Genomic DNA, 23,241 nt, shown 5'->3' with positions numbered 1-23,241 from the left:
TAGAGCCAAAATCACTCCGGAGCTTGCGGTTGAAAACCTCAACCGCAGGCTCCGGCTCGCAATTTCGATGGTCGCGATGGTCTCGACCATCGCGGCCATCACAAAGCACGCTCGTATAGCCTGTGGGTGGTGACCCACAGCTATACGAGCGTCCAGGAGGACGCTCCATGAAAATGGAGCCCGGCCCTCATTCAGAGCGTGCGCTCTGCTCAGAGCATACGGCTCTGAATGAGGGCCATAGTTACTAAACAAATCAGAAATTACTTCAGAAAAAAAAAAGTTGGAATTTAAGTGCAAAAGAAAGAAATTGCTATGTAAACCCAGTACATGAGAGATTATCTGTGCATATGTCCATTGACAGCATTGCTAAACCATTGCTTCCCTCTTTCACATCCTTAGTTGGCACATGGAGAAAAATGTGAATTTAAAAAATATGCAATTCTTCTTGAGGGGAAATTAAACTACACTCACCAAGGCTGGCATATTATATATATCTATATATATCCATATATCCCGGACATCATTTATCTCTTTCCTTACATGGCATGCTCAATGTACTGTAGATTCGAAAGTGATCTACCAAGTAGGCTATGCCAGCAGACTGTCTACAGCACGTTGTGTGTGCTGGCACTGTACTGCTGGCCTTCCCATAATAAAACATTCAGTAACAGCAGCCAGGAGTAGCAGAGCATACAGCTCCGGAGACCAGGGGCAATGGTGGAAAACCAAAGATAATGCACCACACACCCCTACGGCAAAATAATGCTCTACAAGAAGGCATACCATTCTTTTGTCATTGAAAATGTGATTTGTCAGACCACATGACCCATTTCAAATCATTTATTGCCCAATTCCTGCGTTCCTAAGCAAACTGGAGGAGTTTCATCCTGTTTGCAACAGATACAATGGCGTATGGACAGGCCATACGGTGTCATGTGCTGTTCGGTAAGATGCTATCTGAATTGGTCCCTAGTTCAGATGATCTGTAATTTGATGCACTGTTGCCCATCTGTGGGACTGAACAAGTCTGCTTACACTCCATTCCACTCAAGCATCCAGCCACCGTTTACGTACACAGGCCTAGGGCTAAGACCCAGTTTTTGGTCTGCTAGTCCACTCTGTGTACACTGTAACTGCGGCCTCCCTCAAACAATTCACCTGTGCTGTGAGCTGCAACAATCATTCCATGTTCAAAGACCGTCAGATTGTGATGTTTACCCACTATTTTATACACGTCATACCTTCACCTTTCCTTTCTTATACAGATTCAGACATTCCATATCAGTATTATCTGTGGAATAGCTACTTTGTATAAAATCACTGGTGGTCATAATAATCTGGCCACTCAGTGTATGTGTATGTATTAAACATAGATCACTACAATTTACCACATCCTGCAGTGAGAGGGTCAACAAATCACATCATACAGATGAAGAGATCATCAAGTAACCATATTTACAGCCTACAAATTGGATTATTTATGATTGAGCCACACTATGCAGTAATTAGTCAACTTTGTCACACATATGTATGTGATTGAATCAAACAGTCCCAGCGCTTCATTGATCTCCTCCATACTCCATACTCCATACTCAAGCGGCTTGTCTACAACTGTCTCACTTGCTACCTCTCCTATAGCTCTATCCTTTGTCCTCTCCAATCTGGCTTCAGCCCCCTCCACTACACTGAAACTGCCCTGGCCAAAGAGGCCAACAATATTCTCTTGGTCAAATCGAGGGACAATTCTTCCTCCTCGACTCTCTTGGCGGCCATTAACACTGTGGATCACCTGCTGCACACCCTTCAGACCATTTGCCGACATTGTCCGGTCTTGGTTCACCTCCTAACTTGCCAATCTCTCTCTATATAGTTCCATCCTTCCTGTGGGCATACCCCAGAGTTCTATCCTTGGCACTCTGCTCTTTTCTCTGTACAACTCCCCTCTGGGTGAATTCACCAGTTCCTTTGGTATCCAGTATCATCTCTATGCTGACAGTCGTCAACTCTACCTCTCTTCTCCTGATCTCTTCCCTTCCCTCCTTTGTTGAGGATCCAGCTGCCTCTCCTCCATCTCCACATGGATGTCAGTGCTTTATGTAACTCAATATGGCCAAAACTAACTCATTGCCTTCCCTCCATCTAGAGTCTCCTCTTCTCCCAACCTTCTCTATCACAGTCAACACCACCACTAAATCCCCTGTTCCCCAACTCTACTGCCTAGGAGTCATTATTGACTGTTCACTCTCCTTCGCCCCCCCACATCCAATCTCTTGCCCTATCCTGTTGGTTCCAAGTCTGCAACATTGCTCACATAAGACCCTTCCTCTCCCAGGATGCCACCAAAATCATTGTCCTCTCACTGATCATATCTCACTTAGACTACTGCAACCTTCTTTTCATTGGATTCCACTCTCTGCCAAGCCCTTCACTGGCTCCCCTTCACTACAGAAACATTCAAGGCCTTCTATCAAATTCCACTGTTCCCTATAACTCCAACCTCCACTCCTCACACACTCCCTCTTGCCCTCTCCGGTTGTATAATTACCACTGCCTTTCCTTCCCTCTGGTTACCACATATCACTCTTGAAGCCAAGATTTCTCCTGTGCGTCGCTCCACTATAAAAATTATTTCCCTTGTTCCATCAGACTAACCACCAGACTGCATTGCTTCAAACGGGTGCTGAAAACCCACCTGTTCATAAAAGCAGATCCATCCACTACTTAACCATGTCACCATATAGTCTATCTTACCCTCTCGAACTCTCCAATTCTCTCACTCCTGCTTCCCTTATACTTATGTCTTCAGTTTTACTACGCCCCCTTTATACTGTAAGCTTCATGAGCAGGGCCCTCCTGTTCTCATTACCTACTTCTCTTACATACTAGCTACACTAGTCTACACCTTCTCCTTGAGCCCTCTGCCCCTGGACTCTACTCCTCCGTCGTCTTTGTTTCTTCAGACAACCTAGAACCATTATCTGCCCCCATGTTAATAGGTACAGGTTTCAGCTTATGATGTATATGTCCATTGCACCCCTTTTATCAGTGGCTGTGTTGAGATTTGTAGTGCTATTTGTTACTTGTCTACTGTATTGCATTGTACTGATCTACCCTGTACTATATTATTGTTTTGTCCTCTGTATGGTGCTGCGGACTACATGCGGTGACATATAAAGTTTAATAATAACAAACAAATGCCATAAAAAGGAGATAAAAGACTAGCTTGTTGTGTAAAAATCAGCAGTTAAAGAAGTAGAAAATCAACTACTCTAGTTTCCCAAGTACATATAAACAGACCAGATTAAGATTTTCCTTAACCATTGAAATATTTCTTATGAATACTTGACAAGAGTTACGAAAACTTCCTGACTGGGATAATTGTTACTCACTGTTTAAAAGGAATGCCTTTATTATTACATTTCTTAATAATATAAAACTGTATCGTTATTTAAGCATACTTCTTTAAACAGCTGCTCCATTACAACCAGCAAGAGGAATCAAACCAGTTTGATTCCTGGCTACTAGTTGGCAGTCTACTGTTTCAGCGTAGAGGGAAGGTGGACACAATTTTAACAGAAATAGGCAGACACTCTGCTCCTGACATTGGCAGACTGCTGTGCAGGGGAGTGTTTTTCTAGAGCATGCACCCCTCCCCACTTTAGGCACTTACCTTACCTGCTCTGTCTCTAGTCAATGCTTTTGTCTCCCTGCATCTCAACCGGCTCCAGACCAAAGGCAGCCCTTATTTCATTCAAGATGGCCATTATAAAACAGATCTATCTAGATAAATTAGTTTAAATTTTACCCATCTTGGATTAAAAAAACGAGACTGCCTTAGTCCTGACATCGGGACAGAGCAAGGCAGGAGTTGCAGTGGCTGGGGACCTGAAGAACATTTTACAGGTCCGACTCCCCTGAGGAAACTAGCCTTGGTACCAACTGGCCTGGGGCTGATTAGGGGCATTTAGGGGAAACCCCCACAGTGAGAGGCCTACTCTATGGCTCCGTCAGCCAAGGCTGCCAATCGCAGTGCTGTTACCCTACGTCAGTTTTCCTCCTAATTTTGCGGTAACCAGCACTGGGCTGTAAGTGCAAGTGCTGGTATCAAAGTGGGAGGGTGTGATGAAAAAGTAGGAGGTATGAAGTACCATTTTAATTAGACAGTTGGTTAGTTGGATGAAAGGTGTAGTGTAGTGTAGAGCCAGCCAAACTAAAGTGGTATAAAAAAAATTCTGTGCACAAAATCTTTGCGGTTACTCGTCACTGGTGATTCATACCTAATCAAGTCACCGATTTGATAAGTATATAGAGGTTGCAATGTATGCTGCAGCAGGCTTACACAGTAAAAAATTACCATATAAAATTTTTCTTCTCAGTGTCTATACCAATGTATGGGAGAGAGGAGAATTCAATTCCCAGCACGGTGATGTAGTTCCCGGGATGAGTGCTCGGAGTTATTAAGTTAACAGCATCGCATCCGAAATTTGAGTCAGCAGATGCCATTTACCGTGACTAATGCCCAGGGCTAATTTGCATTAAACTGCATTTTCTGACCCGAGAGTCGGGCGCGATGCTGTTAGCACATGTGGTGACACAGCAACTAGCCCCGAGTCAGGAGGCACTAGGTAAATCAGATTTCTGCTCACCCCCTCAGGAGAGAGAGCAGAAATTGGTAGTCAGGGGTTTACAGCATGGGCAACTGAAGATATATTTGCCAACTTTTGGCTGCTTCCGCTGGGAGGAGGCTGCCAGATTGGCACTGCAGGGAGGTGGACACGACAGAGGTTGACAGGACGGGGGTGGGGCTCAGCAGAAGTGAGGAGCTATGTGGTGTAAAAACACGATAACGTCATCATAGCCTCGCCCCCACTATGCAATGCCAAGATTACCGGCATTATGGAGTGGGGGCCAGGGCTAATAATGAGATTCATCGGCCGCCAGTGCGAGGCTGGGTGGCCCCAAACCCAGGAGACCTGTCCACCTGATTTTTGGGAGACTCCCCGCCATTCCCGGGAGGGTAGGCAAGTATGACTGAAAAGGCGAGTGGAGGAAGGTATTCTGTAACAATTTTCGGAAAAATTTCTGCTGCTGTGTGTGCCATTGTCAGCCCCATCACATAAAACATATGTACAGATGTGTCCAGATACATCTTACTTCCTTGCGCGTTAAACAGTTCTTTGTGTCGTGACTTGGTAGCACAGAGCATCTTTTTCACAACTTTTTACCTTCAAATGAGTCCTGTTCACAAAGCGACACGAATAGAACGCACAAGCAGCTACTGCCGATTAAAATGATATGCAGCATGCCTATATTCTGTGTGCAACTATGGGTGTATCTGCATGCAAAATGATACGTTACAGTGTCACAGCCGCTGACACTGTATAAAAAGGTACAGAATAGAGGAATGCTGGAGGAAGTATGGGGGAAAAAAAAGGGAAATGATTCTAAATGTATATTACTAGAGGTTATGCTGAATGCTCCAAATACTGGAAAACCCCATGTAGCAAGCAGTATTAATAAAAAAAAAAAGTCCAATATCTACTGCTGCATCCAAATATGGTATGTGTTATCATGTGCAGTTTCTGTGATGAGATTGCAGAGACATTGCATTCTTAGCAACTGCTAAGATCACAAGCTTGCATGGAAGAGTCAAAACAAACAAGATGACATAAAAAAGGAAGACAGAATACAAGAGAAAACATGAGGAAAAAGCACAACTGCTTAATTATATTATTAATTTTCCATGTAATATTTTTCATAAATAATGTGGGCTGACATTCTTATTGAGGGGTCTATTTACTAAGCAGTATTAGGAGACAGAGTGAAAAGAGATAAGAAAGTGATAAGGTGTCAGCAAATCAACTCCCAACTGTCATTTTTCAAACACAGCCTGTGAGATGACAGTTGGGAGCTGATTGGCTGGCACCTTATCACTTTTCACTCTGTCTCCTAACACTGCTTAGTAAATAGACCCTTAAGGTACATATTTACTGCAGGAGGATGGTGTGACTGATCCGCCATATCAGCGTAACCAAAGTTACCATGCTCCTCACGCTTCGTTCTGTATACCTTTAGTTATCACAATAAAATGTTTTAGTAAAACATAAAAATACAAAACAAGAAAAAAAATAAAATCAGACCAAATTATTTGTGTTAGGAAAATAACTTGCTAGTCTAACCTTTGTCCCATCTTGCATATGTTACTTTTCTATTCAGCCCCAGCCATGGACAGCATGTACCTGAGATGTGCTTATGGCCCTCTGAAAACATAGCGAAGCTCTATTATTAAAGATAACTTTGGTAATGTCTCCATAATTGCTACACTTTAGCAGAACAGTTGATGTAGAGGTTAGCATTGCTGCCTCACAGCACTGCTGTCTTAGGTTTGATTCCCACCATGGCTCTGTTTGGAGTTTGAATGCACTCATGTTTGTATGGGTTTCTCCAGGGTGCTTCAGCTTCCCCCACAATCCAAAAGCATACTGGTAGGTTCTTGGTTTGTGACAAAAAAAAAGAAAAGAAAAACAAAAGAACTGTAATGTACTTGTGTGCTCCACTGGGGCAGGGACTGATGTGAATGGCTACATATTCTCTGTAAAGGACAGCAGAATAGGCAAAAGCTATATAACTAAATGTTCCCTTTTTGGTTAAAAATGGTTTTGTTTTGACTGATTTTTTTGATAGGGGGGGGGGTTTATCATGCACAACTAATACTGCTAGTACTGAAATACAGGGGGGCTTATGACGTGTGACTTTCCACATTTGTAGAAGTCCTTTATGCTGGGTACACATTTAGACGGCAGATCGATCAGCAGACTGACCTGACGTCCTAGCGGAGGATTGGTAAGTGTGTATAGCTTACCAATCGGCCGCTCGATGTTTGCTCACATCACACCTGGACAGGCATTTAAAATAGCACACCCAGCTGAGATGTCAGCGGTCCCTGCAGAAAGTGTACAGACAGTAGGCAGGTCGCCCACACAGCCAGATGCATCAACCTCAGGGGCGTCTTTAGAGGGGAGGGGGCCCGTGTGCATCCCCCATTATGGGCCCCCCCTCTCACTCTGGCTGCTGGGAGCCGACTGACGCGGCTTGCCACCGCAGAATCAATATACTCTGGGACTAGAGTGTGCCCGAAGTCTATTGCGCATGCGCAGATCGCCGAGGAAATGGCGATTTCCTCACAGCACATGCGCAAATCAGCGAAAAGATGGCTGTGGTCACCATTTTACAGCGTTTGAGCAGCACTGGGAGACCCGATGAGGGACCTCGGAGAGATAAGTCTTACATAATATGGGTACAGGGTCTGCGGTGCGCGCCTCTCCTGGATCCGTGGGCCTGTGTGCACCGCACACCCTGCACCCATTATAGATATGCCCCTGGCCAACCTGATAGGTCTGAACGACGTCGTTCACAGACATACCGGGTATACAAGCCTGCCGATGCACTCACGATATAGCACTCATCAATATATATGGCCAAGGGTGTACCCAGAATTACTTGCAGCGTCTTGATATTTAAATAATAGTCATTTACTGCCTGAAATACCTTTTAAGGTTGAATTACCTAGGTGCTTGGGCACACATGACAGGAATGTGTGTTCACTGGTCCCATTAGATTTTGTGTATGTAATCAACTCACTAAGGCCAGTAACCACCTTTGTGCTAAACCTCCAACTCCCTTGTCTTTAACTGCTTACTTTTTATTAACTTTATGCTCCATGGTTTACTTAGAAATAACCTACAGGTGAAGCTGACCACATACAGCTATACTGGAGGAGATTCTGAACAATTGGCCTGAATTCATTGAGAGTAGCCCATAAATACTGTAGCTACAATCTTGATAATCTGATGAAAACTGACTACATCATTATATGCTATGTTGGCGAATGCAGTAGTAAGATGACCACTACCTGTATGAGAAGTCAAATATAACCGGCCCCAGGGACACCAAAAGAACTTCTGCTGCTTGGTCCGAGACCTCAATCAGATTTTGTCCAATTTAGCAATGTACGAGATAGCATGTTCCATACTGATAAAGAAACTTCAGAAGAAACAGCATTGTGTAAAAACAAAAAACCTACAGTGCTTGTAGTTGTGTGTCGGATTAATGTGTTTGCACAAATTTCAAGGATGTAATCGTTTTATGCCGATCACAGTGTTAGGTGTTAACTTCTGTTATCAGTGGTACTGGATAACTTCTTTAAATATTTTCCTATAGATCCTGATTTAACGTTTGTTTCTGCAATTGTGTGAACTACAAGACTCCTCTATAAAAAAAAAAAAAAAACTCTAATCTTTGCTCTAGGTACATAAGGAATGGCCAAATGTTTCAGTTATGTTTAGCTATGGTCAAATATAGGATTTCCCTTCTAAAATCCCTTATTGCAGTAGATTTATTGTAAGACTTTAAATAGGAGTCTTCGTAAAAACTAACAGATTGAGCCTACCTCCTGAAGAAAATCTCTGGAATGTAGCACTGAAACCATTAGGAATGACAAGGATGTCTGCTACATATAAGGAATTTAGTCAAAACAGTTTTTGACTTTTTTTTTTTTTAAACAGAAAAACTATAAGACAATAGAAGCTCCCTATAGTACGGTCATTTATTGAACCGGCTAATCTAGTATGGCTCTCTACATATCTCTCTGCTTTCTATAAGGTGCATAATTAAGTAGCGACATCATTTTTATGATAAACCTCCATAGTGCAACTCACCAGCGACTGAAATAGCCAGTGATAATGAAGAAACTAAGCCAGCAACTTTAAAAACACTGAATTATTTATGACTTATTGAGCAGCAGTGGCTAGCTCAATGCTGGAAGCAGACATATAACTTATTAGGCAAAAACGTCTGCCATGTATTCTTGCCAGGAATGCACATGTGCCATCTACATATGTCACATTGAAGTGCTGGCAGAATGGACTGCCATAAAACATTGTTTTCACAAGTAAGCTAAACAGATGGACAAATACAACTGTAGATTCGTAAAATAATTATCCTGATTAAAAGACCATTTATTTACTATAAAACTACTGCCAATTACTGATAGATTAAGTAAGGAAACAACAGCCTATGTAATACTTTCGTATAGCAAATAAGTTATAAAGTAATTAATATAAAAATGAAAGCAGACATCTACCCGTTTCATATCAAAATTCAAAACGCTGTACATTGCATCCATTTTAAAACTTGAGCCACATTTAAGTGTGAAATACCGGCAACCTCTCTTTTCCAACATCACAACAGTCTGTGCAGCACACTCCATTACACAAGTATCTCCTGTATGCTAGAACGGTACTGACATTTTAAGTTTCATATGTCAAAGTGACATGTCTGGAATGCACCGCTTTAATCATTATTAATGACAAGGATGTCTGGTACATACAGTAGAAGGATTTTGAGAAATAAGTGATGTTAGTCAAGTATCACAACCGAATGCATAATAAAGACAATGGGCCAAATGTAATAGGGTGAGAGTTTAGAAAATGTGAGATTAGCAGTAAACTCTCACATTGGTTGAGTTTTATCTTCAAAATGGGAAAACATCTGAAAGAGATTTTAAATTGTGAGAGTTTTTTAAGTCTGAAAAAACATGCAAGTTCGCTCTGCTACTTTGTTTTTGGACTCTATTACATTAGCAAAGTTTAAAAAGTGTCAGAAACTCTCACTTTTCTAAACTCTCACCCCATTACATTTGTCCCAATGTATTTTTTGCCCCCTGATATCATGCTCTGCTTTCTGCACTGTATCCAAAAACTCATTACTTTAGTCCAGAACTATACAGTACAACCTGAGGAGACATTATGGAAAAGAACATAAATGGAAATTGAAAATATAAACCTATGCTGTAAAGCTACAAGAGGACAGGTACAGTATAAGCTAATACATTAAAGCATTTTGAAGATAGAAAACACCAATGGAGCAATTAAATTATTTTAATCGGTCACCGGAGAGAGCAATTCAATAGTTGTTCCATTCAGGCGCACATGTGCGGGTAGACACATTTGTGCTTTGCACGGCTAAATCCAGTGCCGTCGGGCGCACACATGCACCCGAATAGAGCAGCAGTTGATTTGCTCCATCAGGTGCCCATTAGTTAAGGCCCATGTAAACTAAAAACCCATGGGACTGCATGTGGAAGCCTATCCCGCCCACTGTTCTTATGTCATCATCATAAGCGTTAGGACTTACACCAGCCACATGCTGTGTGCGCAAATGTTTTGGCTGAAATAGACATCCAGTCTCCATCCGCACGCTGTAAATTAAGTCTGATCAGTTCTGCGCGATCACATGGTCATCTCCCAGTTACTACACTGAAACATTTATTTCAAAGATAGCGTAGTCCGTCAAAGGACAGATCAATCTGTACACACTAACGAACTCCGTTAGCTTGAGTCTGACTTGGAACTTGTGCAGTCGCTGATGTCACAGAAAAATCCATGAGAACTGTCCACACTTCCATTTGCATCCAACTCAGAATCAGACCCTAAAGCAGAGTTTCCCAAACTCTGCCATTACAGTCCAGGTTTAAGATTATCCATGCATGAGCACAGGTGACTTAATTAGTGCCACTGTCAATTTATAATAATAATTGGACTCAAACATGGATATCCCTAAAACCTTGACTGTAATGGTGGAGTTTGGATAACTCTGCCCTAAAGGATAAATAAACCCTTTAGGGCAGAGGGCCTTATTCAGAGCCGGACGCTATTTGCGGACGCTCGGTCAGAAAAAGGGGCTGGCTATTTAAATTAAGCGCTCGCTCTTTGCGGTCTGTTGACGCCTCTATGTCTGAACGAGCGTCCAAAACATGCGCTCACTATTTTGGAAAAAACGCCCCCTGGCCGCTCACATCAAACGTCATCTCCGCTATTTATTTGATTAATCGAGTACATCGAAAGGCGTATTAACTGCTCGCAGTGCTTGTGGTAGCATTTTCCTACCGCAATCATGCGAGCAGTTCAGGCTAAAATACAACCAAGTGACGTGGTCAATGACGCTGCTTTGTTAATTATGCACACCTTTAAAACGCCCATTTTGACCGTTTGGCACGCCTGCGTTCAGATCCCCACTCCCCGCTTTCAAGCACCTTCCCCTGTTACCACCCACAAACGCCTCATCCTGTCTCTCAAATTAGCAGGCATTCGCTATTTTGCGAGCACACGATTTTAGACTGCACTGACTAGTTCGCGCATGCGTACTAAAACCCATACGCATGTGCAGATGTGCGAACATCGCTCGGAGCGAACGAGCGGCCGCTTACGAGCGGCTCTGAATCAGGCCCAGAGTCTTGTACTAAAACCGGCGCATCGATCGTGTTTATGCCTGAAATTTAAAAGGCTTTTACTAGCCGTGTTTTGCTAGTAAAACATTGGCCATTTAAATTTCAGGCATAAACACTATAGGAAGTGCCAGGTTTTAGAACCAGACGCTCTGTAAATACACCATACTTCTGTGAGCACATATCAACCTCCACTAAAGTATATGTACTACTTTGGATGTGCTAGACAAAATAATATTGCTGGACACAAACTAGAGATAACATTCCAGACCAATTTAATTTGAGCTTTCCTTTACTGAATACAATATATGCATCATTTAAACTGAAGCCTTTTAACAAAAAAAGGTGTTGTGAAACAGTCATTTGTCCAGCCTAGTTTCAGACAATTGGTAAAGCCCCCACACACTGCAATTTGGTATGACCATCAGAAGACTAAATGGAGGCAATTCAATTGTTTTTTTTTTTAAAGCACGCTAATTAACCGGCATCTAATATAGGAACTCTATTGTTTTGGTCGCCCATTAATTATCGAGCATGTTGCGCCCAATTAAATCGAGTTTAGCTGTGTAAAATGGCTAAACCTGTCTAAAGTCCTTGTTCGTGCGCTCAAACCAAGGACTTATTGCACATTTCTGCTTGCCACCTCAAGAGGGTGCCCGTTAGTCACCGTCACGGGCACTAACAATTGAATCACCCCTATGAAATTAACAATTTAGCCACAAATGCATTTGACCAAATTGCACCATGGCAGGCAGATGGAAAACAACACTTGCCATGAGTGCCTTCAATACAATTTGATCTCTGAGTCATCTTTCCATGACACCATGGTTTATGGGTTAGGAGCTGGGCACTCTGACGTACCTGATGAAGCCATTATATGATTCTGGCTGTGTTTAACTATCACTGTGGAACTAATACATATTGGACAATTTCGTCCAAACAAAAACTGAAATGTGTGAGAAGCTTAAATAAAATAATAATAATAATAATAATAATAATAATAATAATAATAATAATAATAATAATAATAAAAAAAAAAGCACTTCCCCTATTCCCAAAAAGTTAATGGTACTTTTAATGAGTAACGGTCATGGGTGATTAAGATATTTGGCGGCTGGGCTGCAGAACTTTTCTAACACTTCCTTTATTCCAATCAATTTGAAGAGTCACTTCTTGATGGTGGGTATGACGGAAGAACCAAATTATACATAAAGATACACTGTGGCAACACCTTCCTTATAAGATGATTTATCCAGTCCTGTCACACGTACATCCATTTAGATTAGGAAAGGCCTCAGTATGTTTGCTAGGTTATACAAAGGAACTTCTTCCATCTGTGAAGAGTCTTTTTGTGTATGCAGTCTTGCAGGACCTAGTCCTTGGACCCCTGGAGAACAAGAAGTGCAGAGCAGATAGATTTTACATTTAAAACAAAATCTTTCCAGCTGCTGAAACTTGCTCTCTGCTAGTCGCCACAAAGTACATCTTCGTGCAGAGAAACAGCCTGTTGGCTTTGAGGAGAGGAAAGAGGGGCTGTGTCCCCTCCTCCTGAATCAGCCTATTGTGTAGTTCTCCATGAGGACTATCTGGAGCATTGTGTGGTATAAAGCAGAAGAAAACATTCATTTGGTGCCTAGTTGTGGAATCTGCAGCGTCATTAAGTGCACACAGCCCTATAAGCAGCAGTCTCTATCTATTCTCCACCAGTGACCTCACCCACACTGCCTGCGTGCCTGGGGAGTGGGCTGGCATATGCCACACAGCCCTGCACTAGTATTCCACCAAGATACACAGATCATGCAATCACATCGCTAAGCAGAGCGCCGATCATACTACCATACAAAAGCCATCACAATGACCAGAACACAAATAGATACCTAGTAATAAGCCAAAATGTGTGCAGTGCGAGAGGGGAAAGCACTGGTGGGTTTCCAGGCGCCTAGAAATACATACATAGATAGCAGTCCCTGTCCAGCTGCAGCTAGACATATACATTTCATAATAAACTGAAAGCTACTGCACCTTGTGTGGCTTCCCCTGGCGTGGTCTCATCAGGCTGCTTGTCCATGACCGTAACTGATACAGTAACTGGGGGATGTGACTGTTACTGTGCTAGTTCCGGGATTGCTTCTGTCCTTTAACTATCAGGGTTCAGTTTTGCTTCTCTGGTGCAGTCTCATTCCTAAGGGCAATAGGATCCGTTAATAGTTGGGGGAAAAAACCTTCCTCCTCCTCATCATCACCACCAGGGAGGGAAGAGTGTTGTCCGGCCCCCTCCCTGCTCACACACACAGAGTCAGGCAGCAGGCTTGGCTTTGCTGCTGAGATTTATTTGTTGTGAATGGATAGCACAGGTTGCTGGGTCACACACAGGCTCCCCGGTAACCCCTGAGCTCTCTGCCCCCAGTCAGTCTATAATCTGGGACTAATGAAAACTTTGGATGTAAGAGCTGAGGAGCTACGTGCGTGTGAGAGTCAGGAGCAGCTGATGGAAATGCTGTTGCTGCTATTGTAACAGACACTGTGCAACCTCAAACATAGGAGCGTACCAAGTACGACCGCAGGGGAGATCTCACTTCCTCTGCCCTTCCGGACACTGATTTTCACACTAGTAAAAGCAGCCAATTACATAGTTTTCCGCCATCGTGTGTAACGTCTGGTCTTGTCTTCCTCACTATGCTTTAGCCTGATTTATCTTTCATTCATACAACATTGCACAGGGTAGGGTTGTAGATCTCCCTTCTGCACGGTATGGTTGGACCCTTCAGCGTGTTGAGACTATCTAAGGAAAGTTGCATTCTTTTAGGATTGGGAATGGGTCGCAGGCAGCAGCACAGATGGTGACTCATTTTGCAGCCTAGCCCCAGACAGCACCCAGCTCAGTCTGTGCAGAGGACGGTGCAGCCGATGCAATTTGCACAATACCATCTCCTACATCACTCATTGCTGCAGGCTGCCCTCTCCCTCACCCAGGGCAGGTGACGTCATGAACCGTGTTACGTCATTACACGCAGCGGATGGTGATTGAGTAATCATTTCATGGAGATTTTTGGGCTATTTCATTTAGTTGAGTAATAAATAGAATTGTCTTGTCAGCTGCTATTCCAAAGCCTTTACAGAGCGACAATATACTGAAAAACTTTAGAAATATTGGAGGAGGGCTTAACCTTGGCCTGGATTGGAATACAATTTATTAATTCAGCATTAATATCGATGTACGCTACTGTGAAAAATATACCATGGTAAATGACTTTGGGGTCCGTTTAGTAATGATCACATTTGCAATGGATCTGGGCTCTATATTAGCCCCATGATCGTATTGCAGGCTGCCCATCCCTGCAATGTTCTGGGAGTGAAGTGACCGTCAGCGGTCTCCTCACTCCTGTGCTGGTGCTCCAGTGCATGAGCTGTCTACTTAACACATATGCGACATACCTAGTAGTTTTTGCGATATGTAGCTCATAGGCTACAGGGGGCTACCACCATCTGCGGGACCAATCTCCGGAATGTATTGCATCCAGAAGTTGGTAAATACTAAATATTTGTGGTTGCCCCCCAAATGGGTGTTTTCGGGAATTAAGCGGCAAATATTTATAGATAAATGGGCCTCTTTAATGATGGCAACATGGTTGTTTACCAAAGTAATTTTGCATCTTTCTCCATAAGGACAAAGAGCTCAGATAATACTATGTAACAAGGTTTTTTGACCTAGGATTGTAAGTGCTGTTTCTTAATTGCTTGTGGGTGGGATGTAATAAGCTTCACCTGCGTGATGCCATACATACCACCCATCATTGGGAACATAATGGCGATAACATCGACTTCCGGGTTTATGACCCAGAAGTCCCTCTGCGGACTGCTGCGGGGGAAGTTGAGAGGGATCTGATTGGATCCCTCTTGGGCTGTCCGGAAATGAAGTCCATAAGCTTCTATTGGGCAACACCATCTAAAGATGGCATTACCCACCATTACGAAGCTGCTTAGTACATATGAGAAATGCAGTAAAACAGCATTTCTGCCCTTAATACATCACGCCCCATGTCTTAAAAGTACGGCAAATGGTATTTATTCCTCTCAAACTTTGCCTTTGTGACCAGAGCATTTTATACTTTGAAATTTGCCTATTTCAGGTGATAAAAGGGTGAATTTGCATTTTCTTTTACATGATATGGGAAGAGATTAACGTATGTATGAAAATTAACATATAAAGTTGTACTAATTTGACCACAAAAGAATTAGAAGTGAGTAGCTTTTCAAGATTTACGATTATACAGTATATCACTTCAGGGACGTGCAGTGAGGTCAATGGATGGGGAGACATTGGCTAGTATCAGAGCCAGATTTACATACATATATATATGTACCTGCCCCACTTACACAGATCCGGACCAACTCGTCTCTTGCTATCTGCAAATGTTTTGTATCGAGACGAGGCTTGGGTCATAGCAGAGTAGACTTTCTTCCAGGTGTCAGAGAATTTCTGAAGAGATAACTTGGCTGCCGGTACATCCAAAACTGGGAGCAGGGCAAATTCTGGAACTTGCGGATGATGACCAAAGACTGTGAGGAAAGGAGTTCAATCCAGTCATCTTGAGAGGAGGAGATGAAGGTGCGAAGAAACTGCTCTAGATGCTGGTTAACCCTCTCGGTTTGCCTGTTAGTTTGAGGATGGTTTGCAGTGGAAAACTTCAGCTCCACCCATAGGGCCGAACAAAGTGACCTCCAGAACTTCGTCACAAACTGCACTCCTCTTTCAGAAATGATTTCTTGGGGTAGGCCATGTAATTTGAAGATCTCCTTAATGAAAGTTTTAGCAAGTAACGGTGCAGATGGTAATACGGTTAGGGGCACGAAGTGGGCCATTTTGGAAAATCTGTCCACAACAACCCAAATGGTATTATGACCTTGAGATGGAGGGAGATCAGAGATAAAGTCCATTGACAAGTGGGTCCATGGTGTTAATGGAATAGCTAGTGGTTGGAGCTGTCTGAGTGGAGCCTGCCGGGGCACTTTGTGGTGGGAACACTTGACACATGAAGAAATATAGGAGACGACGTCCGCTTTCATGGAAGGCCACCAATAAGATCGCCGGACGAATTCCAAAGTTTTATCAATACCAAAATGTGGTATTGCCGTGGACTTAAACAATTAGCAGATTTTAGATACAGTAAATTCTTGTGGTCCGTGTAAATGGTGATGGGATACTGAGCCCCCTCTAAAAGATATCGCCACTCCTCAAGAGCCAATTTTATAGCGAGTAATTCCTGGTCACCAATGGAATAGTTCCTCTCTGCTGGCAAACATTTTCGGGAATAGAACCCACAGGGATGACCATCTCATCTTCAAAATGTTGAGAGAGAACTGCTCCAATTCCCTTGGAATAAGCATCAACTTCTAGAATGAAGGGTCATGTTAAATCTGGCTGTTTCAAGACTGGAGCAGAGATGAACGCCTGTTTGAGAAGTTGAAAGGCAGAAGTGGCTTCTACGGACCATTTAGTTGGATCTGCTCCTTTACAAGTGAGGGCTGTGATAGGTGCCTACAGGATGGAAAATCCCTTAACAAACTTGCGGTAATAATTGGCAAAACCTAAGAACCGCTGTATAGATTTCAACGATGAAGGAGGACACCAGTCAAGAATGGCTTGTAATTTAGAGAGATCCATCTGAAGACCTGTACCTCAGATTATGTACCCTAGGATGGGTACCGTAGTAACTTCAAATAGACACTTCTCCAGTTTACAAAAGAGGTGATTGGAACGCAGCCTCAGAAGTACCTCTTTTACTTGACCACGATGACTTTCCAGATCATGGGAAAAGATCAATATGTCGTCCAAGTAGAGCACCACGCATTTGTACAGAAGATATCTGAAAATTTTGTTCATAAAGAATTGGAACATGGCTGGAGCATAGCAAAGACCGAAAGGCATGACAAGGTATTCGTAGTGGCCATCCCTGGTGTTGAAAGTCGCTTTCCACTCGTCTCCGGCCCGTATACGAATCAGGTTCTAGGCTCCCCTTAAATCAAGTTTGGTGAATAGGATGGCTCCTTTGACTCTGTCAAACAGTCCAGTTATGATGGGAAGTGGATAACGATTCTTTATAGTTATGTCGTTAAGACCTCTATAACCGATACATGGGCGTAAACCGCCATCTTTCTTTTTCACGAAAAAGAATCCAGCTGGAGTCGTGGAATGTCGGATAAACCCTTTATCCAGGTTCTCCTTGATGTACTCCGACATGGCTTGTGTCTCAGGTAAGGATAATGGGTATGTTTGTCGCCTAGGAGGCATTTTCCCCGGAATCAGGTCAACGGGACAGTCCCAATCTCGATGGGGTGGTAAGGTATCAGCATTTTGTTTACTAAAGATGTCTTGAAAATCCAAATAGGCCTTGGGTAAGTTTACAGGTATCTGCAAAACAGAAGAAGAACGAACAAGTACTACCCAATGAAGGCAGGTTTTAAAGCAATCAGAGCTCCAGGAAATTATCTGCATAGTTGTCCAATCGATTTGCGGAGAATGTTTCTGTAGCCAGGGTAGGCCGAGAACTAAAGGATGAGAGGATTTGGGAATCATTAGGAAAGACAATTCCTCAGAATGAAGTACTTCAATGGTAAGTTTAAGTGGCATGGTACGATGAGTAATGGTTCCACTTTTAATGCGACTACCGTCGATAGCAGTTAGAGTGATGACTCGAGGTAAAGCTTCCGTGAGAATTTGATGTTTATGGACAAAGTCTGAAGTCACAAAGTTTGCTACAGCTCCAGAATCTAAAAGGGCTAGTACAGGTTTAGGACCTAGAGGAAGCTTCAACTGATCCTGGATGGTGGAATCTGACTTCCTATGTGAGTCAATGGCAACTCCTAACTTAACCTCTCTATCATAAGTAAGGAGGAGGCGTTTCCTGGACGGATGGGACAGGATTTAACCAAAAGGTAGGGGGATCTGCAATACATACAGAGATTCTGGGTCTCATTCAGACCCGGTCACAAGCGCTGAGCACTCGCAACTGGGTTGATGGTTAGGCCCTGCGCACACGCAGCGGCCACACTGCGCATGCGCAAGCCCCGGAGCGAGAGAGAAACTCTCTTGCTCCGGAGCTCACTACAAAAGGGGCGGCTGTCGATGTTGATCGACAGCTCGGGCCGTTTTGTAGGCGGGGCGGGGGGTTGTTTCACAAACGGAGGCATTCCTTAAGGAACGCCTACCGTTTTGTGGGCGGCCGCACTGACATCAGCAGTGATGTCAGTGGGGAGCTTCCTGCTCGATCAGAGCAGGAAGCTCCCTGGGGCTTGCGGCTGCCGAGACCCAACCTTAGGGTCTTGTCGCAAGCCCCGATGGTCGCGTTGGTCTTGACCATCGCGACCATCACCCTGGTTGGTCACTAAGCTGTGGGTGGTAACCCACAGCTTAGCTAGCGACCAGGAAACTGCACTTAAAAATAGAAGCGGCCACCCTCATTCAGAACAAGTGCTTGCTTCTTGCGAGGCCTCTGAATGAGGGCCTCTGTCTCTGCCTTTTCTGCCATTCCTCAGCCAACAAGTGGAAGCGGTTGACCTGCATGGGTTCTTTGCCCACGGGAGTAGAAGGTAGTCGAGAAGCTGGACGTGGCCTTCCAAGGCAGGCTCTCTGTGTCGTAGGTCCACCTTATTGCAGAGGGAGATTAAATCATCCAGTCTGGCTGGAAGGTCCCAGGAAGCCTGATCGTCTTTGAGTCTTTCTGCAAGACCACTCCAGAAGGAAGCAATGAGAGCATCCACATTCCAGTTGAGCTCTGAAGCCAGGGTTCGGAATTGGATGACATATTGGCCGACGGTCCTGCAGCCCTGACGGAGGCGTAGAATATGTGGTTCTTCCAGGCTCATGAAAAATTCTGTGAAATGTGGCAACAAATTTAGGATAGTTAGAGAGCAAAGGATCCGATTTCTCCCAGAGGGGCGAGGCCCAATCGAGTGCTTGACCTGAGAGCAGAGAGATAATGTAGGCCACTCGGGTTCTGGCTGTCGGAAAGTTGGCAGGTTGAAGCTCGAAATGAATTTCGCTTTGGTTCAGGAAACCTCTGCATAACTTGGGGTTGCCATCGAACTTGCTCGGAGGAGAGAGCTGAAGACGAGCAGAAGGTGGTACCGGAAGAGCAGGTGACACAGCAGGAGAAGAGGCGACTTGAGTGCCAACTGGAGCACGGTGTGCTAGAAAGGCCTGAATGCTGTCCAGATGCTACGACATATTCTGGATGAATTGAATCAACTGTACCTGAGAGGTCTCTTTTCTTTCCAGACGAGGTAGCACATCTTGAGAGGAATCTACCCCAGATCCTTGACCACTTGCTGAGTCCATAAGGCCAGTGCAAACTGTCATAGTCAAAGGGGGTTGAGGCTGTGTTCCCAGGGTGGGTCCTGGATCAGTTTATTTAGATACATGTGCTCTCAGAAGAAGGCTGGGTCTGATGAAGTTCCTGCGCATGAAGGAACAAATATTCAAGAGAATCCTACAAGAGGAACTTAGAGGGACAATAGGTACGCTGGCTACGGCCGGTTGGTACTGGTCTCTGGGTATAATGGAGGATAGCGGTAGCACGGAGCTACTTGGTGCAGCTAGGAAGCCGTAAGGTGATGGCGGTAGCACGGAAGCTACTTGGAGTGGCTAGAGAGCCGTAAGGTGATGGTGGTAGCATGGAAGCTACTTGGAGTGGCTAGGGAGCTGTAAGGTGATGGCGGTAGCACAGAAGCTACTTGGAGTGGCTAGGGAGCCATAAGGTGATGGCGGTAGCACGGAAGCTACTTGGAGCGGCTAGGGAGCCGTAAGGTAATGGCGGTAGCACAGAAGTTACTTGGAGTGGCTAGGCAGCTGTAAGGTGATGGTGGTAGCACAGAAGCTACTTGGAGTGGCTAGGGAGCTGTAAGGTGATGGCGGTAGCACGGAAGCTACTTGGAGCGGCTAGGGAGCTGTAAAGTGATGGCGGTAGCACGGAAGCTACTTGGAGCGGCTAGGGAGCCGTAAGGTAATAGCGGTAGCACAGAAGCTACTTGGAGTGGCTAGGGAGCCGTAAGGTGATGGCGGTAGCACGGAAGCTACTTGAAGCGGCTAGGGAGCCATAAGGTGATGGCGGTAGCACGGAAGCTTCTTGGAGCGGCTGAAAAATAGAAAAGGTCTGGGGAGCACAGTGAGAAGGCCCACTTAGTCTAGCTAAGGAAACTAGTTGCACTGGCAACTAACTGCTGCAGCAGGAATCCTTTTATTTAGGCAGCTGAAGGCTGATTGGTTGAGGTGGAGTCACATGGGCATTCCAACATGGCTGTGCCCATGGACCGGAGTGTTGCTGTCTATTCCCTCAGATGTCAGAGCTGGAGCAGACCACTGGTGCCAGAGAGGAGGCTCGGACAGAGCCAGGTGATGAGGAAGGAGCCACTACCGCCCCATGTGAGTGCTGAGGACGCTGCGGGTGAGCACCCGCAAAGGTAAGTAACGGGGTCTGTTTCTGGGGTCTTCGTGGAGATTTGTGACACTGGGGGTGTGGCAAAATCTGGGAGGTGTGACCACTCCCCCTCCCAAATAAAACTTTGTCACCATGCGCTCAGCACAGGGAAGTGGCAATCAAAGTGTTTGTCGCCATCACCTGTAACACTTCCCTCTGCCCACTACCAGTATCTGCACCTGTATATACTGCTGCAGTCTCCATTCTCTCACTGACCGATGTGCCACTGCAACTTCACTGCAATACAGGCATGGCCAGTGGTAGTGGGCAGAGCAGTTGGGGCGGAGTAGTGCCTGTTCTCCCCCTTCTCGGAGTTCCTTGTAGTTGGCCCCAAACACAGCCAGGGGTAAACATAGAGCCGTCTAACAACCAGGTGTGACTGCACATAAGCAGAGATCAAAGCTTCACCATATCTTTGATAGGTTTGACTTAAAATATATATTTATATAATAGCTAGGAGTGCCAAAAATCCTAGAGATATACCTGAAGTCTATTTTCTATATGTAGGATAGGTGTGATTTGGGAATCACAGGAATGTAGGGTATGAGAGAAATTAAGTATCTAACCAATCACACATCAAAATAATGTCGTATTTACATTAATTTGATATCTTAAATAGAGATTAATGTAAACAAACTAGCTATCACACAGGGAACATTATGTACAGTTATATGTTATAAGTTAAAAAAAAATGTGAGCAGTCCTAGTATGGACCCTGACTTAATTTACTGGTCAAGAAGTAATCTGAGGCCTGGGGCTCTATTGTAGTGTGATATTTCTGACTAAATTCGCATTTAGAATTTAGGAAATATCACAGGAATTTATCAAAAATCCCTTGCCGGAACAGAGCTTGCGATAAAGCTCTGTCTCTGCGAATCCCTTCTCCCTTCTTCTGCGAATCACACTTCTCCCTGTATTTTTCTGAAAAACTACAGGAAGACTGTGTCTGTGTATGCACCACTGCCAGCTACCGCAAACCCCCCTCGTGAACCCCCTGCTTAGCTTGCACTTACCTACGGTGATCGGTGCTCTGGTGATATCCTCTGGGACCCCCGGTCAGCTGGTCTCCCGTCTCATGCACTGTGACCCCGGTCAACTGTTCTATGACCAATGCATGGGAATCAGCCAAATCATTAAAGATATCGTCTAGTGTTTAGGGGCCTTTAGAGCAGAGCAGGAGTTGGGAACTGGTGTAAACCCTGGATAACGCCATCTCCAGGTGGCGGTATTATCACAAGGCTTCCTCTGGTATTTTTTCACATTTTATTTTTAGTAAATCTGGGCAGATCACATTTCCCATTACAATTATGGGAAATAAGATCTGCTTACTAAAACTATGTGATAATTAGGATTTGGAATAAAATTTTACAAATTCTACTCCAATTGCCCTTTAGTAAATTTATGTGAAACTAAAATAATGTGAAAACACCTTTTTCACTTTATTTTAGTAAAAATAATGTTAATAAATAGGCCCCTTGCTCATGACATCATGGGGTGGGGAACAAGTGATAAAAGGTATGGGAGTCCAGAGCCGACCCTAGCCAATTCGGTGCCCTAGGTAAAATTTTGGCTGGTGCCGCTTAGTGCATGGAACAGCGCCAAAGAGGTTAATACCCATACCACAGAAACATATAATTCTAAATTCTAAACCAATAGGATTATAGCCAGGGCCGATTATGGTCTGTGGGGGCCCCTGGGCAACAAACTTGTGGAGGCCCCAATCATTGTGATTGATTTCAATCCCTTAAGAAAGCTGATTGAGTCTCCCATATCCAAATATTCCGAAATACGGATTATTTTTAGCGTGACTGAGATAGTTAAACCTTTGCTTTTGATGATTCAAAGTACACAAACTTTATTTAAGGCACAAAATTATTACAGATATTGTATAAAATTACCTTCAGGCTTTGGATTCATGGTAACGCACTGCGCATGCTCCGCGTCCAGCGACTGAAGTTCAGTCGCTATGGGGCTCACTACAAAACGGGGCGGCTGTCGATGGTGAGTGACAGCTCGCCCCGTTTTGTTTGGCTGAACAAATGCAGGCGTTCCCTTAGGAACGCCAGGCATTTGTTAGGAGGGGTTACTGACATCACTACTGATGTCAGTAGTGGACTTCCTGCTCTATTAGAGCAGGAAGACCACTCGGGCTTGCGGCAGCTAGACCCTACCACCCCAGGGTCTCGTCGCAAGGCCGATGGTCGCAATAATCATGATGGTCTCCTGGCCGCTCACACAAGCTGTGGGTGGTCTCCCACAGCTTTGCGAGTGGCCGGAGGGAAAAAAATTAAAAACGCCCACATTCAGCGCGAGCACCCGCCAGTAGCGAGTGGCTCTGAATCAGGGCATTTGTGTATAAGGTGTATATGAAACATAAATGAATTTAATGTTTGTACACAAATTTTGTTTGAGCCACAAAATTATTGAAAATATTGTATAAATTTACCTGCAGGCTGTGTATATTAGGTGTATCACATAATT

General features: G+C 44.2%; 1 protein-coding gene across 3 annotated transcripts in view; it reads right to left on the bottom strand.

The window, feature by feature from the left end:
- The window catches only part of MAP7D1 (MAP7 domain containing 1), a 101,254-nt gene extending 87,404 nt beyond the window's left edge, over window positions 1-13,850 (bottom strand). The window contains exon 1 of one of the 3 annotated variants that reach the window (XM_088460892.1): window positions 13,307-13,850. In XM_088460892.1, the coding sequence (XP_088317018.1) occupies window positions 13,307-13,352 (46 nt within the window). In that variant the 5' untranslated portion in view covers window positions 13,353-13,850. The remainder of the gene's footprint in view (window positions 1-13,306) is intronic. The other 2 variants (XM_088460757.1, XM_088460808.1) reach the window with 2 other exon arrangements.
- Between the last annotated feature and the right edge of the window lie 9,391 nt (window positions 13,851-23,241).

Source organism: Taudactylus pleione, unplaced genomic scaffold (assembly GCF_031769625.1).
Source record: "Taudactylus pleione unplaced genomic scaffold, aTauple2 ptg000007l, whole genome shotgun sequence".
NCBI classification, from domain to species: Eukaryota; Metazoa; Chordata; class Amphibia; order Anura; family Myobatrachidae; genus Taudactylus; species Taudactylus pleione.
Note: the sequence above shows the minus strand (reverse complement) of the source record. Positions and strands in the feature narration are given on the sequence as shown.